General features: G+C 34.4%; 1 protein-coding gene across 1 annotated transcript in view; it reads left to right on the top strand.

Moving 5' to 3' along the window:
• mthl1 (methuselah-like 1) overlaps positions 1-16841 on the top strand; it is a 52307-nt gene continuing 35466 nt past the window's right edge. The window contains exons 1-2 of the mRNA XM_066389924.1: positions 1-831; positions 5003-5284. Of these exons, the coding sequence (XP_066246021.1) occupies positions 135-831; positions 5003-5284 (979 nt within the window). The 5' untranslated portion in view covers positions 1-134. The remainder of the gene's footprint in view (positions 832-5002; positions 5285-16841) is intronic.

Raw genomic sequence — 16841 nt, 5'->3', positions numbered from 1 at the left:
CCGAAGAAAACACAGTTGACTATCGGCGCGTATCAGATGTAGACGGACCTTAAGCGGCGGCAATGTGCCATTTCAAACACGCTAGATCTGGTTTAATTTTGCTCGAATGACAGAAACTTGTTTTGTTTCCAACAATGAAGTTGTGGAAAGCAGATTTTGTCCTTTTCATGTTGCTCGGGGTTGTGAATACGGAAATAGTTCCGGTAAAAAAGTATGTAACAATCGCAAAATGTTGTGCCTTAGACGAGACCCTGACCTACGACAGGAGGTGTTTGAAATCCTTCAACTCCTCATGGGACTTGCACATCTTGTACAAGGGTCAGTTGAAGCAGTTTAAAGAAATCCCTCCAAGATGGGCAGTAAATGAATCGAGTCGGCCTCAGTGCACCTCAGAATCTATGATAGAAGATCTCACTTCCAGGACTGTCATACCATTGATAAACGGCGACATGTTGAGCGTAACTTTTGATGTAAGAATGGGAGCCAGTCAGTTCTGTTTGGACTATGACTATGTGATCTTCTGCCGGCCTGATAGTAAACCTGAAGAAAAACCTTTGCCATTGGTGAAGAAGTGTTGCGGCAAAGATGCGATTTTTTCGGAGACAAACTCGACTTGCATCCTCTTCTCCGACCCGGGATACAGCATTGATGTGGGAGCGAGTGCCAAGTTGGGTGCAGGTTTTCCAAAATGCGAGGAGAAAGTGGAGCCGGTCGTGGCGGGAAAGTTCCATAAAAGCAATTTGACCAATGACGGTAGTTTGTGGGTCAATGCCAGCGAAGTGTTCCTGCAACCAGCAAATTTCTGCCTTGAACACATATTTGAACATGCTGGTAAGTTCGCAGTTTTGGGTTGTGGACCCTCACCTGACAATTTGGCTAATAAATTCCCGTTACGCACTCATATCTCCAAAGGGAAAATGATGCAACTTATTGAAAAGACACCTTTCTCCACTTCTTTTGGTTACGTTTTTTCGATTTTTGCAAAATGTTGTTGTTTAAAATATTCATTCTTCTCCGTACTTCCTCCTTTGTGGAAGCTCTCAAATTAGAGAGAACAAGTCGAGGTGCGAATATTTCATCTACATAATTGAATATACTTATGACCAGGGCAGGCCTTAGCAAGTCTAGCGCCCTGAGCGAAATTGTTAATCACCGTCTGCCTACTCTCAAGAAAAGCCGCCGACCAGGAAAGTCCGCCGCCCAACCTCGCTCCTCCCCATAAAGCCGGTACTGCTTCTGGCTAACTGCTTAGAAAACTTGATGATTAAAACCCCATTCATTGTAGATTTAAAAAAATCTAAAATCAAACATCCCCCTTCGTGAAGCTTATTATGTCTGCAATTGAAGTCGCACAAGAAAGCAATTTTTGAAACTTACTATAAAAACTTCTAGACACATCTTGGGCCAATTTGACGATCAGAAATCCATGCAGTGACAGTTAGAACTCTTTTTCTTCCCTTAACGCAATTTTTCTTTAATTTAGAAATTCGAGATATCTCTTTCCCGAAATCTTCGTGAGAATTTTCAAGGACTACATTTTTCATTCTAAGAAATGGGAAGTTGCCCTGGAATGACGTCAAAAGCAACTACATATAAATATTTTATTCAATCTTGAAAGTCAATTACCCAACGCGTAGCAACGCTCTAAATAACGTTTTAATCACTAGTGATTTAATAGTTTATTATCCGCCAAGGCTGTAATGTAAATCATTATGACCCGAATGTCAAGTTTAAATCCCAAAGCGTACGGCTCTGAGGGATCTAACACCTGAGGGTCATGAGTATTTTAAATCTGCAGGATATGTGCGATAGTGTTCCACTGCTAAACCTGGTAAAATTCCTTCACCTAAATTGAGATTTCTGTTTTCCAATTGATTCTCTTGCTGAAGTTCAAATATGAATAAAATTGAGTATAAAACTCTTGACTTAAATCTATTTATTCACTCTAACAACTTAAGCAAACTTGTTAATTCACTTGTATAAATTATAATTACACAAACACTGATATTATTTGAAAATGTATTTGAATATTTAAGATATTCGAACATCTTGGATAATCTTGACTATTGAAATTATCTTCTATAAATAGCAAATTCTTGAGAGCTTTAATTAATGACCTGAAAGATATTTCAAACTTGGACCTGACGTCCCTAGAATTGATCAGTACTTCTTAAAATATCCAAAGAGACTTAAGGGTCTTCAGATGTAACTTTTACATGGTAGAATTTTTTTCCCAAATTTCTGGGGGTTTTTGGGAATTTTTGTATTATTTACATAGTTCTCGAGATATTTATAAGAACTCCCTAGAATTGTTTATACATTTCAAAGCCTAATTTGAGGCGATAATAAACTTCCTGGAAGCTGACTGAGAATTTGAATAATATTGATATTGATTCCTTTCTTGTAAGAATTGTTTCAACAAGACATGCCCGCAGTTTGCTCGATGAACGGGCACGTTCACACGATTGTTTTCTGTAACGTTAGAAGGAGATGCTGCTTTATTATCATCAATACAGAGAAAATGTGTGAAAATGTATTGTTTTTGAAAAAACTCGACTTGAGGCATTAATTTAAGCCGAGAAATTACACATTATCCTCGGTTAAAATTAACTGAATATAACATTGTCCCCTTACTTCGCTAAAAAAATCATGTGAACGAGAGAATCTGTTTCCACAATAATTTGATTCTCAGAAAAATGCATATTTTGTAACTTATAGACAAACTCACGGAATCTCTCTTTTTAACAATTTTTACAACAGTTTCGTATTGGAAATATTTTTTTTTTTTTTAAGATCTTTTAAGAGATCTTTAAAGCCTGTTGTGTCTACAATTCGAGTCCAAATTTAAAAGCCTATCCAAGATAATTCTGACCACCTTTTCTCTACAACATTTAAGTTTTTCATTCTTCAGCACAGTTCAAGAATGACTAGCACGAAAAATTATACAATCCCTTTCCTTAATATATTTTATTTAAGTATATTTTCACATTCATCATAAATACTAAAATAACAGCATTGAAGATTATTTGATTCCGTTAAACATTTCGCTCATTGTAGTTGTGGTATGTTCTTTCAAGCCTTCTTCTTCTTATCTCCTTTGCACTTAACTCTTCTTCTCATATTCAAATTATGATCGTCCCACATGGAAATCAAAATACGACTTGATGATGCAGTTTCTTAGGCAATACTCTTGCGAAGTTCACCCTGCATTTGACATCACTGCAGATAATTTCGATTCAGTATTAGATACTGAGGTATTCCAAGCCCGAGGGAAAAAAGCTGAAGTTACCATACATCTATCCGGATTATCTAATCATAAAAATAGGAAAAATTAAAATGTCTTTACTGGGGTTTTTGAAGTCAATCAACAGCTTATAACTCGACTAAAAAATCCTTCATCGTCCAAATATGAAGATTCCAACGAAGAAGACTTATTAGAATTAAAACGTCTGCAATTCTTTATTAGATTTCATTTACATTTGCAGAAATGTCACTCTAAAGTTGATACTTCGATTTAGAATCCGTGTTAAGCCTTCTTTATGAGGAAGGTGCTGAAGATAGTTGATCCCTAAGTCTGAGGTGTAGAAAATCCATCCGTTATACTACCAGATATTCACTTTATTTACGAAGGCAAAATTCCGAGAAAGGTTTGAGCGAGGGCATTAGGGGACTTGCAATCCCTTTCTTGCACACTCTCTTCATTGTTGTTTTCTTGTTTTGTATCGGTTTAGGCGCAATTTCCGACATTCGCGTAAATGAAAACGCGAAATAGAACAATGAAAAATAACTTAAAGGTCCGCCATCGAAGGCAAACAACCGCAAAGAACGAACTTGTATTTATGGCAGAAACAATCACCATTAAAGGCATTAAGGCTAATTGTTGTAATGATGTTCGTTAGACCAGTCACAAATACGCCAAAGACTGATAAAAATACCAACAATGGCTGCATACTTGGAAAGGACGTAAACTGGGGTGTCGAGGAAGGTAACGACCCTTAAACACCAGATGCCCCATGATCAGCTGCTTTATCGAGGTTAAAATGATAATAAGAAACATATACAGGGTGAAAAAAATTAAACTGCATCGCTATGTTGTGAACAACGATAGTAAGTAGGGCGAAAGCACTCTCTAACGGATTAATAAAAACTAATATTTTTTGACTGAAGAAACCTTCTTAAAACCGACTTGACTCTCGTCCATTAAGTTATTCAGTTCCAGCTTCACACCTTGAAGGTTTGTGCTTCAAAGTCTTCCTCTTCGTTCGCTTTTATTGTCACTCTTTTCCTCTATCCAACCAACTCAATTTATTCTTAGACTTTTTTGTATTTTTTTTGTTCCTTTGACTGACCTTCTCCCCATTATGCGAAAAATGAAGTTTCCGAGTAGTAAACCAGACCATTAAAAACCGGCTTGTAATTATGCTATTTGCATAAAACCTTATATTCATACTTATGTCAAACTCATTGAAATTAGTTTATTAATTATACCATACTGTTAATAGTTCGAGTAGTTAAAAATACTACATGATTAAAGCTTTATCCACCCGCTCTTAATGACGAATTTAAAAAGTATTTAAATGCGTCCTTTCTAGAATTGAGGAATTTTTGTTTCAGTTTCTCCTGAAGTCAAAAGGATCTTCACTGGTATCGTCCCACCTATACTAAACGTTTTACGACTTTGAAACATTCATATGTGAAGATCCGAAATTGAGAATTTCAAGATAAAACCTTAATAAAAAGTCCACTACCTGCTCATAAATGCTTGTAGAGAGGCAACTTCAAAAAGCCCAGGGTACCCAATTTGATATAATGATTACTGGCTAGACCTATAAACCGATTCAGCGTCTATCTTTAAGTTCAGGCATAAAAATTCCCTTCCAAACGGCTCTCACCGATAAAACACAACATGTTTACGAACTTAAGGACCAAATTGTGTGTACATGGCGATAATTTGAGACCTCAGTCATACCTGACTCACATCACAAACTCGTTTTTGTTTCAGGCGGAAGCTCACCCAGTATTATAACATGTCGGAACTATATTCTGACACAAAGTTCCATGGAGAGTTCGGTGAAACTTGCCATTTACCCAATCGGTTTGGCTATCAGTGCCATATTCCTAGCCGCAACATTGGCAGCTGGGTCTTTGCTACCTGCCACCCATCACGTACTGCACTGGCGATGCCAAACCAATCACGTGGCCTGTTTGTTGGTCGGAGATGTACTTCTGTGCATCACCCAAATCGGTGGAGCCAAGTTTAGTTATTGGCCGTGTTTTACAATTGGTAAGTAAATAATTAAGAGTTAAGTCTTTAGTGTGGATTCAGATTGTTCAGAAATTCCATAAAGATTACTCATAGAAGAAATTCAGAATCTTTGACGGTGTGAGGAGGCTCATTTTTATCCTGATAAAGGGCAACACGAGACATTCTGTCTTTTCTTCTTTGAGAATAACACACCAGCACTCTTAAAAAAATAATGAACAATTCTCCTTAAAACGTGTAGAACGTATTTTAAAACAGGAAGCTCTAATGAACACGCACAGGTTCTTCCACTTCTCAAAGTAACACCTTTGATCTATGGTTCATCGTCGCCCAATATATGTTACTTTCCCAAGCCTTTGTACCACATACATCTCCGCCAATTACCATAAAGCCATATTCTTAAAACCTCATTAACCAATGGGGTCGTCAACAGCTTAGCAAAAAAAACGCATTAGTCCCAACCATCGGCAACCACTCAGGGGTCAGACTCGCGAGAAATGCACTTGTTAAGAGGATCCACGGTGGCTTAAGTGAAAAAGCGATGCACATGTTCGTCGTACCGCGAACTGGTTTGGAATTCTCAAATGGACATGAAACTGGTCGATTTGACGGGCACATGCTTTCTAAACTGGGAAAGTCACCTCTTGATGGCATGTCGATCATGGATCAGCCGATCTGATACCTACTAGAATATCACTTAAGACGTTTTGCCCCTTGCGATATGAGGTTTGAAGTCAAATTCTAAATCTTAAAATTTGTCTTTAATTAAGCTCGGGTTAGCATATACTTAATAAACCAAAATAACTTATTCATTAACCCAACCTTGATAAAGCGGCATTTAATACGAATTATTATAGTCAGTATGAAATTACAAACGAGCACCTCATTCAAGGTTTTAATACTATAAAGGGTAATTATGAAAGTGGGCTAAAGTAGCCGTTATTTTGCCATATTATACTTGAAGGCTTCGACATACATTCGAACCATCAATTACCCATTTCAGTCCCTTAAGGGACGTGAACCATCTGTTCATGTCGATTGAAGCTGTTGACTGTGTAATTAATAATTTGTAACATGTTGCTTGGGAAGGTAGGTTGGTTGATGAAGTTTAGGTCTTTCATGGTAATGTGTAAATAAGATGGTTTATGAAGAAGTAGGTACTTTCAAATCCGTTAAGTTATTCCACAATAATTTAAGTCTCAGACCAAGTAGACCAATTGGGTTTTGCAACTGTTTCGCTGTATAGAATCCATAGTGATTAATGATTTTATTTGTCATGGGAGTTTTCCCTGTTAATAATTTTCCATAACAAACAATGCTTTCGAAGCGAACAAATTGGTTGGAGCTGCCTCTAGTATTGTCATAATGTTTAACAGTACCAGAAGGCACTTGCTCATTGATGTAGAAATACAAAAGCGAACGAGGTTTAAAAGCGAAGACTGTCGTTAGCTATACGTATATACAAGAAACGTCTCATTGTGTTCGGGCAGTACCTAAATTATCTAGCTTTCACATTCTTCCATAGTTTATGGTTCTCTGCTACATGGGCTCGAGAGAAACTTTATGGGCCATAACTCTGTGGTTCCTATATAATATGAAATTTGAAACGGATCTACTTTTCATATTTCATTCAACATAGATCTTAAAACAAAAAAAAATCTCTTAAAGTGGCACTTACTTGGATTAAAATTCATTATTCATTTATGATAATGAAGATTGTCTAATAATACCATCCTAGGGAAATTAATTAATATTTTAAAATCACTTTTGCATTCCCCTTTCTTTACTTATACCACTCCAAGTGGACGGTATCTTTAAGATTCTTTCGTTTTATTTTAGTGATTATTAATGCACGTTTCTCAAATTTGCATAGAATCAATTTGCTCATGCCAATCCGCTTTTTATGCAAAAATATCTTGATGTTGAGTCAGATTTGCTGCAAGACATTTTATAAATAAACCAATAATTTTAGTTCAATGTTGCAACATGTTATTAGTTATTGCAATGAATTTAGTGTTTTCCAGAACAAAATATTATGCAGCTGCTCCTAGTAAATGTGTACTTGTTCCTTCGTCGGTCCAATGATACATAGTGCGCAAATGTTCTTTAAAATTTCTTTTTAAAATTTAAGTAATTTTGTCACTTGAATAATTTTTTCTCTACTCACTATTGCAGATCTGTAGTTTTGTTTTTGCTTTGTAGATACCTAACTAAATACTTTTCCTCTCAATGATTTATGATCACCTAGTGATCCTCCATCTTTAGCGACTTAAAATGTTTTGTTAATTATCATGTTTATGTGGATGTTTTCTCATGATTTTTTCTTTACTGAAAAAGCTAATTAACCCCTATATGGCAATTATCTCACAATGCAACCAGATTTTTTTAGATAAATTGCTCTGTATAATGCTGAGAGTTCAACTGTTTTAAAACCTTTGAAATCCGTGAATTTAAGATTGTGATAAACATACTCAGTATCATCGACAGGACTTGATAAATTTGAGAACACTTTTTTTGGATTAATTCGATAGTGATTTTGTAGAAGAGATAGATAGGGTAACAGATAATAAATCAGTACTTCAATCTCAATCTGATAAGTATAGGGTGGAAGAATAATTTCAAGGGGAAGTATTCTCGAGAGACTGGAAAGTGCGATTTTCCGTACGTGAACAGATAAAACTGTTTTGAATGACATTGTGTTAGAGTAGAGAATTCTGTCCATCGATTCAGGATCACCCAAAAATCATCAACCGATGGTTATTACCTCCTCGTTTTATAAAATCTTCAAGCATGCTTGGCAGTCAAAGAAAAATAACGAAGAGTAGCTCACCATTCTCAATTTTTCATTGTTTTATTTTATTTTTCAATTTTAATAACTTCTCATATTTTAAACGAAAAAAAAAACACCTTAACATCCATCACTAATTTACCCCTTGATTGAAACCTGCATGCAAATCTCCCATAAAACATGCCCACGATTATTAACCAAACAAAAAAAAGCTGGATTTACGAGCATTCTTAGACAGTGTTAGCGATAACACTAAAATCAAGGGAAATGAATTCCAAATACTTTTCCCATTAATCCGATAAAATTCTCATTTAATCCCACATAACCAAAGTTTTAATACATCTAAAAAAGTAAACATACTTCTGCAAATTGCGCGCTCAAGGAAGCTTCGATTGCATTTTTACTGTCTTTATAATCGTAAATTTGCATATCAATTCCGCTAATTGCGGACAGTAATTATGCCTGGGATTATATAAAAATTGGATAAATTACGGTAATAAATTTGATTTTTAGGTGTGAGCTAAAAGCGTTAATCAACTATTTTTCTTTGATTTCAAAATGGGTTAAAAAGTAGTGAAAGGCACGGGTTAATTAGTTGTATATTTATTAGGAGATGAATGCAGAATTATTCAATTTTGTCGTCGAAAAAAGAATAAAAAATGAAGATTGTTTTTCTAAAATGTGTGAAAAAGATTAAGAGGACGTTGTCTAAAAACCTGGATTATTCCGATTTCTGTGCTTTAGTGCATTTTTCATTTGTGTACTTTTATTCTTTTTTAGCTTTCGATTTTATTCTATCTAATAATTTTTTCTCCGTATTAATAGCTTTTTTTAACGTATAATCTGGTCAATTTTTAACTTTCCAAGAAGCATAAATGCTATAAACGTTTTAAAAAACAAAGCAGTTTTACGGTACTTACAAATGTTTACATCGAGGATTACCTCAACTGAGAGTGAACTGTTCATTGTAGGTTATTATTAAGCGCAAAACCAAATAGCATTTGATTATTTTCACAAGGATTTAAGTATGTTTTCGTCCATTTATAAGGTGGTCAGCAGCATTGCCCCAGACGAGATTTTGGGGCTAGCAATTTCAGAAAAATATTTCTTATTTTCGTACAATTAATCTTCAATTTCTATTTGAATACTTCATTCCTTTTACTGACTTGCCACTAGCTCCTCTTACAAAAAGGGCAGTAGCAACTACAATAGAAAAAAAAACCATTTAGCCTTTCCACGTAAAGAAACGATTTACTTTCCCCTCTCGTAACGTAAACAGCAATTTCTCCAACTGAAGAGCCTGTGCTCTCAACTTTCAGGTGTCAGCTAGTAAAAATAATAAACGATCGTAGCCGGAGGAAGCTAATAATAATTAATATTGCGAAAAGCCATGCGAGTTCCTAGGAGGTAACCAGTCTTTAATTATCATTAAAAACCGCTTAAGCCCTGAAGAGGCGAACCAGAAATGGTTTGAGTAGAGCTGATATTCCGGTTGCATTTGCAGAATTCTTTCGGTCGTTAATTAAGCAAGTTCCATTTGTTTGTCTATATCGATCTTGTCGTAGTCGAGTAATGAGTAATTTTACCAGCATAAAATAATGTCCTTTATATTATTAATAGTGTTGGTTGCAGCTGATGGAATTTATCTCTGAATTTACTTCAAAAACCTGTATAATTTTTTACAGTTAAAATATGGCCGTGAATAAAACAACTGGAGGCATGGTTGTAATGGTACAATATTTTAATAAAGCAAGATGGTAATAGCTCAATTTTGTATAAAATATACCAAAACAAGTGTTTTTGATAGTTCAGTACAAAACCTCGATCTGGTCGTAAAGTCACTAGATGGCTTCCCACCTTAATGCCCAACAAAATGTTAGCTGCAGCTACTCAATTGGTCAAAAATTCTTCTTGTGTTAAATTCAAATCGATTCTGAGGATCAAAACGATAATTCAAAAAAGCCTAGCGATGCCGAATATTTCTATTCAATTCCACCAAACTTGATAACTGTTTCCAACTCTGTAATAAAAAATTCGGATAAATTATTAATAACCAGTGACGTTAAATGCACATAACTAGCACTTGCTTGGTGATCCTTAGTTGTAACCTATAATAATTCGCCTTAATAATTAGTCCCAAGGTATGTTTTATACATGGCCGTATTGAATCCCAATTACACAGTAGCAATGCTTAGGGCAGTTTTGAGTTATTTTAAAGCCGATTTATGTACATTATTACATGGTACCGGGCAACCACGGTTAAGTTATGGGTCAAGATTGCTTTTTTTGTGTAGTCTGAAAACATGAAAAATCTTAACATTAAATCAGAAGATTAACGAGATATATTTTCTCGATTTTCCACAAATTGAATATTTCTCAGTAATTTAAACTTCTAGCTAAGCCCCCATTAATTTCTAATACAAATTACATAGCTTTGAAGCTACATCGATATATTCAAGGTCTAGATATTAAGACGTACATGTTACGGCTTTTTAGAATATTAACGAGTGTTTATTAGATCAAACAGACCCACTTTATACAAATAATCTTGGAAATTCTGGTTGTAACTTCCAAAGGAATTTTCTTCAGAAAATTCCTGCTTTCTTCACTAATTATATTTGAACATTTCAAGCAGCAATATACAGACCATAAGAGAAACGCACAATAAATTTATCCAATTATTCCTATTTATGGTTTGCTATGACCAATTTGGTAACTCATTATGTGATTAGCCAACTCGATTTTCGAATATAAATGAATCAGCGGGTAATATAAAGTTAGTGCCGTTGACCCGGTGGTCAAGAGTGTGCGGACATTCAGTTATAACATTGCATTTAAGGATTTAATTGAATGTCTAAATAAAAGGTGGCAATTGGGCCGTGAAGGGAGACGTGTGCTGAGGAGCCATAACATAAGAATTGCAAATATTGGAGATGTTGCAGAAAAAGATATATAAGAAGGAAATGTTTGCTTGAGATGAATTGAAATAGTTCGATCCCATGTTTTATGTTTGGGTTTTTGAGTTTTCGCGATTCTGAAACTGCTCTATGAAGTTCCACTATACTCTCAATTTCTATTTAACATTTTCCTTTTGATAAATCTACTATTCAATTACTAAGTCAACTTATTTACAAACGCCTAATATTTATTAGCATGTAGGTATTTGTCACACTGGCCCGGGTCCGAAAAGGACAATAATTTAGGTATTTATGTGTAGAGCAAGGTTAAATGCCTGCTGATTCAGAATTCGTAAAATAACACTATAGGATCAGTAATTTACGTATTTTGAAATAGCAGAGTTATGAAAATGAAATTTCTGGTAAATATAGAAAAAGCGGACCGTTGGAAAAAATTATTTTATTCACTTCACGTCAATTGATTGAGAAGTCTTGAAATAAACTCACTTTCACATGAAATACACTACTCAGTAATAATAATAATTAAATCTTGTAATTTTGGCAAAATAATGATTCATAATAGAGTACCAAATGAACGGAGTTTCGGTAAAAAAGGAAGAATGCCAATGGGTTTTTTTGTCATCGAAATTCCAGATTTTTTACTCAATTGTTAATAAATAAAATAATATTTACATGGAAACATCAGTTTATTTTGTTACTGAACTGTGCACAAGACATCTTAAAATGCTCCCAGTGAGACAGCGTCGAAATTTTTTCCACGTTTCGGATTTTGATAGAGGGCGAATTATCGACATGAAGGAGGATAGACTTCCTTTTCGTGAAATTGCCCGAAGAATGAATCGGAACCACTCTATTATTGCGAGAATATGGTCTTCATGGTTTGAAGAAGGGATTCAGCGACATCGTCCAACCGGACGTCATTTATTATTATTATAATTTTTTAATTAATAAATGTTATTGCTTTTTTACTGAAACTCTGATCATTTGTTACTCTATTATGAAGCATTATTTTGCCAAAATTACAAGACTTAATTATTATTATTACTGGGTGGCATTTCATGTGAAAGTAAGTGTACTATGTCGGTATGTACCTACTATGAAATTAAGTATTTGTTGATTTTCAAATTGTGAAGTTACGACGCTTAATATTGTTTCAAAACATTTAGCAAAGTACGTGATTTCTAATTTTAAAAACATATCAAAGGTAAGAAATTTATACCAATGGCTTTTGCGTTGACTATTCTTTATTGTATCGTTAAAAATGCAAATATTGATTGCCAACAATATAAGAAACTAAAGTCATGCTAGATCCCCTATGATCACACTTCTTAAAATACTTAAAAACGTCTTCAAAATGTCACTATTTGAAATTATATTCTCAGTCAAAATAAATGGTTTAAGCCAATGTCCTCTCAATCGGTTATTTTTTCCAGAATACAATATTATTTAAAAAAACTTAAGTGAAAAAAACACGTGCCAGAGAACGCGCAATAAATCACTAATACACCTAAATTGTCTACAAAAAACACAATTTTTCGGAGTTATTCACAGCCAAAATTCATAATGTAAGCCATTGGCTCCTCATTTAACATTTTTTAAAAATTTTCAATGATAGAAAAATCGATTGCCAATTATACATAAAGAAAAACGTAGCGGTGTTAGAACCCCCACAGTAAAGGTCACGAACAAACTTCATTTTTCTGCTAAAAAACCAATGTTGTAGATGCACAAGAAGTAGCTAAGGAGGTAAAGTCTTCTTGTGTTGAATTGAAATTGTTGAATTATGATCCTGTTTTAGTTAAATCATGTTTTTGTTTCCAATTTACTGTGAAGGATAAATAGTTTGTATCCACTTGAAGGATTTCTGATAAATAAATTTGTCTCTATTGTGTCTTCTTGACCTGATATACACAATTCAACATTTCTTTAGAACGCACAAGAACATGACTTCATCATATCTGTGTTTACATACACCTAATAAATATAAAATTTATATTTGTGACACCGGTATAATAAGAAAATTTAACACATTTATTAAAGTCAATATTCTTTATCAATAAAATTATTTACCATCTTTCGAAGAGAATAAATAATATTGAAATGATTATTTTGTTGATTCAGAGTTCAATATCCTCGTTGTCATTTTACCTGATTGCATAGAGGTATCAAAGTTTGTATAATCATCTCTATTCCTCTTAACATTTTCTCAGATGGAAAACGCCCTTTTCGCTGTAAAGTAAAGAAAAAGATAACTTCCTATCAGCAATTAAATTTTGATATTAGAAAGTATGTATAAAATAAAACTTGAAAATTAATGTCTCTGCATAATAACCCGTACTCGAGACTAAACTTCATGACTTGTATTATAAACTGAAATCCTCCATGTCAGCTCAATAATGGTAAACCTACGATTAGTTTCAGGGTTTTAAAACTACACACTTGTGGCTGCCATTTCAAACATTCGAATCTATTTAGATTAATCGTGACTTGTAAATTTGGGAGGCACAAATTTATTCATTTTGAAGTGTTTCGATTTGAAACCTTTCCAACAAAAAACACAGACATTTTTTTATGGCAGTTCAGTCAAATTGGACATTCCTGTGGGAGCAAATGCAGATTCATCGTGCATTTTATAAGGAATTAAGTTCTTAACTCAACTAAAGGGCAAAGTCTAAGTATTTAAACCATTATAAAATTATCTTATGCAGGCAGAGAAGGCACTTCGTGCTTGCGTGCTTCTGCTGTGGTGCGTGTTGCTGTGCCATGTACCAAAGATGAAAAAATTGTACTCACTATTGCCCATTAGAGGTTGGTGTTGTCATTAGGCAATAAAATACTGATTTATTTCATAGAAAAAAAGACGAAAACATATCTTCGCATTTTCCTGGTAAAGCCAAGCTTCCCCAGATCTTTTTAACACTCTCTAACAAGTAAACATTGAAAAGGAAACGTTTTATAGTCCAGTTGATTCCTGGCTCCCAGATTTGACTCTGGTACACTAATCCAGTTTTAAACATTTAGCCATGTTCAAGACTCTATTTCGCAAATGTAGCCTGAGGATGTGACACAGCACTTCATAACTAAAAGCGAAATTTTATATCCCGTTTCATGTTTCTCATACGGCAGAAAAAAGGCGAGACATGTGGATCAGATTTCTACAACGACTTTTGCACTTCCTCAAGGTTAAAAAAATATGCGTTAAAACACACTAATGCCCTTTTAACTGCATAAGCATTAAGGCTAATCATAGGGAATCTGAAAGGTATTTCGTGACGACTTCAATTTTTGAGGGTTTTCACGTGAAGATCAAGCCAAGGCCAAAGACATAATGATGTGTAATAGCAGCGCCTAAATCTCACAACATAAAAAGGGGATTGTTATTATGCGAGTAGACAATCTTGGCATGTTATTTTAACAAGGATGGACTTATTAGAGAAGAAATCTCGACAGGCCTGAAATATATTAATTAGAATCAATTCAGCAGAAGCAAATAGGCCAAATGGAATCTGGTTTTCTATGCGACCAATTATTTTGGTCCTCAGAGATCGGAGCGAGGATTCCTTTTACTCGTTAATTTCTATAAAATCGTTTAGAACGGCTGCGTGTGTTCTCTGGAAAGACCACTCGCCTCCGAGTTATGATAATTAGTGACGGTTAACAAGCTCTTAATGGTTTCTATTTATGTTTCTTTAATCCAATAATATTTTATGGCTTGTGAGCGATTTTAGTCAGGAAGTACATATGCAGAAAGCAACCTGGAGGAATTATTTATTGTAGTAAAATATGGTAAGTTTATGGAACAATAGAAAAATCTCGACAGGCGTTTTCAGGATTTTTCAGAGCTAAAATAAACATTTTACACCACTTATTTTCTGTTTGATTACTCTTAATAGAATTCTCAATGATAGGAAATTGGGCCGGAAATAATACATTAAATCAAAGGAGTGCTAGAGCCCCCACAGCAACAGTCACCGAGAAGGAAGAATTTCTACGTGGAAGACGATTTTTATTATTTTTTTACTGCTAAAATGAGCAATCTAGTCTAATGGTTTTCCAGTTGACTATTCTTAACGGAATCCTCAATCACGCAAAAATTGAAAAATGGAAAACAATAAAAAAGTCACACCACAATCACAGTCAATTACAAACCGAGAACAAAAACAATACATTAAACAAGGGGCGCATTAGAATCCCCATAGATACACTCACTGAGAGGAGAGAATTTTCACACAAAAGGCAATTTTCGGTGGTTTTTCATATTCGAGACAAACAAACTTAGCCAATTATTTTTCATTTTCCTGATTTTTTATAGTTTCTCTACAATTCCACAAAAATAAACTGGAAGCACCAGGAAAGTCTCCAAAGGAGGCTTTCAAGCTCTCTCGACAACAGTTAATGGCAGACTGCAAATTTCTCCAATTATACATATGTTTTGAAAGCTTCGCTTAATATACAATTTATCCCATTAATTTTTTATTCTATTATGTCTTAAGAATAATTAGCAAACTTCTTAAAACATTAAGAGGGAGGCCATTTCGTAGTTTGGCCTTTTTGATTAAGTACTTCGGACAAAATGGAGCTAATTTAGTCAAAGTGAGAAATCTGAGGAACCGTTAGATATTTCGGGCCATCCGTAATTTCTCGTTCATTAGATTACCTTTCTTAACAAATATCATCGTAGGAGGACTAAAGAAAAGAAGATTTATGTAGTTAAATTGTCGTAATCCTACGTACTCTTCGAGTGTCACGTTAAATACATAACACTATAATACACAACTTCCTATGCCTGGAAACGTTGTCTGGAATGCAACTCATAGCTAATAAGCTTGGATTTATATTGCTTTAAATAATTCTAATTATTACTGAATAACTAGAGTTTCCGCTTTCTTGGATAAGAAATCCTATAAATGCATCAGACCGAATCATACAAACTAATCTCTATTGAAGAATGAATTAATACCGTTGCAACTTGTAGCTAACTAACTAGAGAAAAATAACGATTTAACAAAACTAAATAAATGTTTATTCTTCTCGAATGTTCGTGCCTTTAATTTCAATTAACAAGATTCAGTTAAGCAACATCGAACTGAAAGCAATTAACATCGTGAATACGCGGAAGCAACAAAAATCAGTTGCATGTACGAAAGAAAGAAACATGGACCAGTTCTTTGATAATCTTCTAGTTAATTCTAAATCGCAATGCAATTATCCCAATTTCACACTCGACTAGCGGCGTCCACTATCTTCTGCTCTTTATCGATTCTTCTGTTCAATAAGGCCGATTTATGATATCAGTGCTGGAAATAGCATCTTACCATGTCGCCATAAAGTCTTAATAAAAATTACTTTTTTTAGTGATTGAGTTATCTTAATCACGGCCGTATTAATTGATATGTTTTGATGTCGCGTTCTTGTTAATGGGAGAATCGGAACGGAAATGAATTGGGTAATTGTATCAATGGAATAATGATGTCGTTAGGGGGGATGGAAAAGATGACAAAGTTGTTATATTAGTCGTTCGAATAAACCTTTGGTTTTCGGGTTTCATCAGTTTTCTTGAAATCGTCTGAAGGAAGATTCAAATACAGAAACTCAGAAATGCAGAATATTTTTTTTAAGAAAACTTCCACACTCGAAAAACACGTAAAAAAATTAAAAAATCAAATTAGTTTAAATTAACCTGAAATGTTGAAACTGAACAGCCTAAATTTATACTAAACTAATGTAGAAGAAACCGGGATTAAACTAAAATGTCTAAGCAGCAATAGGCAAAGTGTTCGACATTTTCATCACGAAACTGCTTCTTCGGTAGTAAATCATATTTTCTGTTTTTTCTATTGATCGATTATCTGATTAAATGGCATTCAACGTA

The sequence above is a fragment of the Euwallacea similis genome, chromosome 5 (genome assembly GCF_039881205.1).
Source record: "Euwallacea similis isolate ESF13 chromosome 5, ESF131.1, whole genome shotgun sequence".
In the NCBI taxonomy this organism is placed as follows: domain Eukaryota; kingdom Metazoa; phylum Arthropoda; class Insecta; order Coleoptera; family Curculionidae; genus Euwallacea; species Euwallacea similis.
Note: the sequence above shows the minus strand (reverse complement) of the source record. Positions and strands in the feature narration are given on the sequence as shown.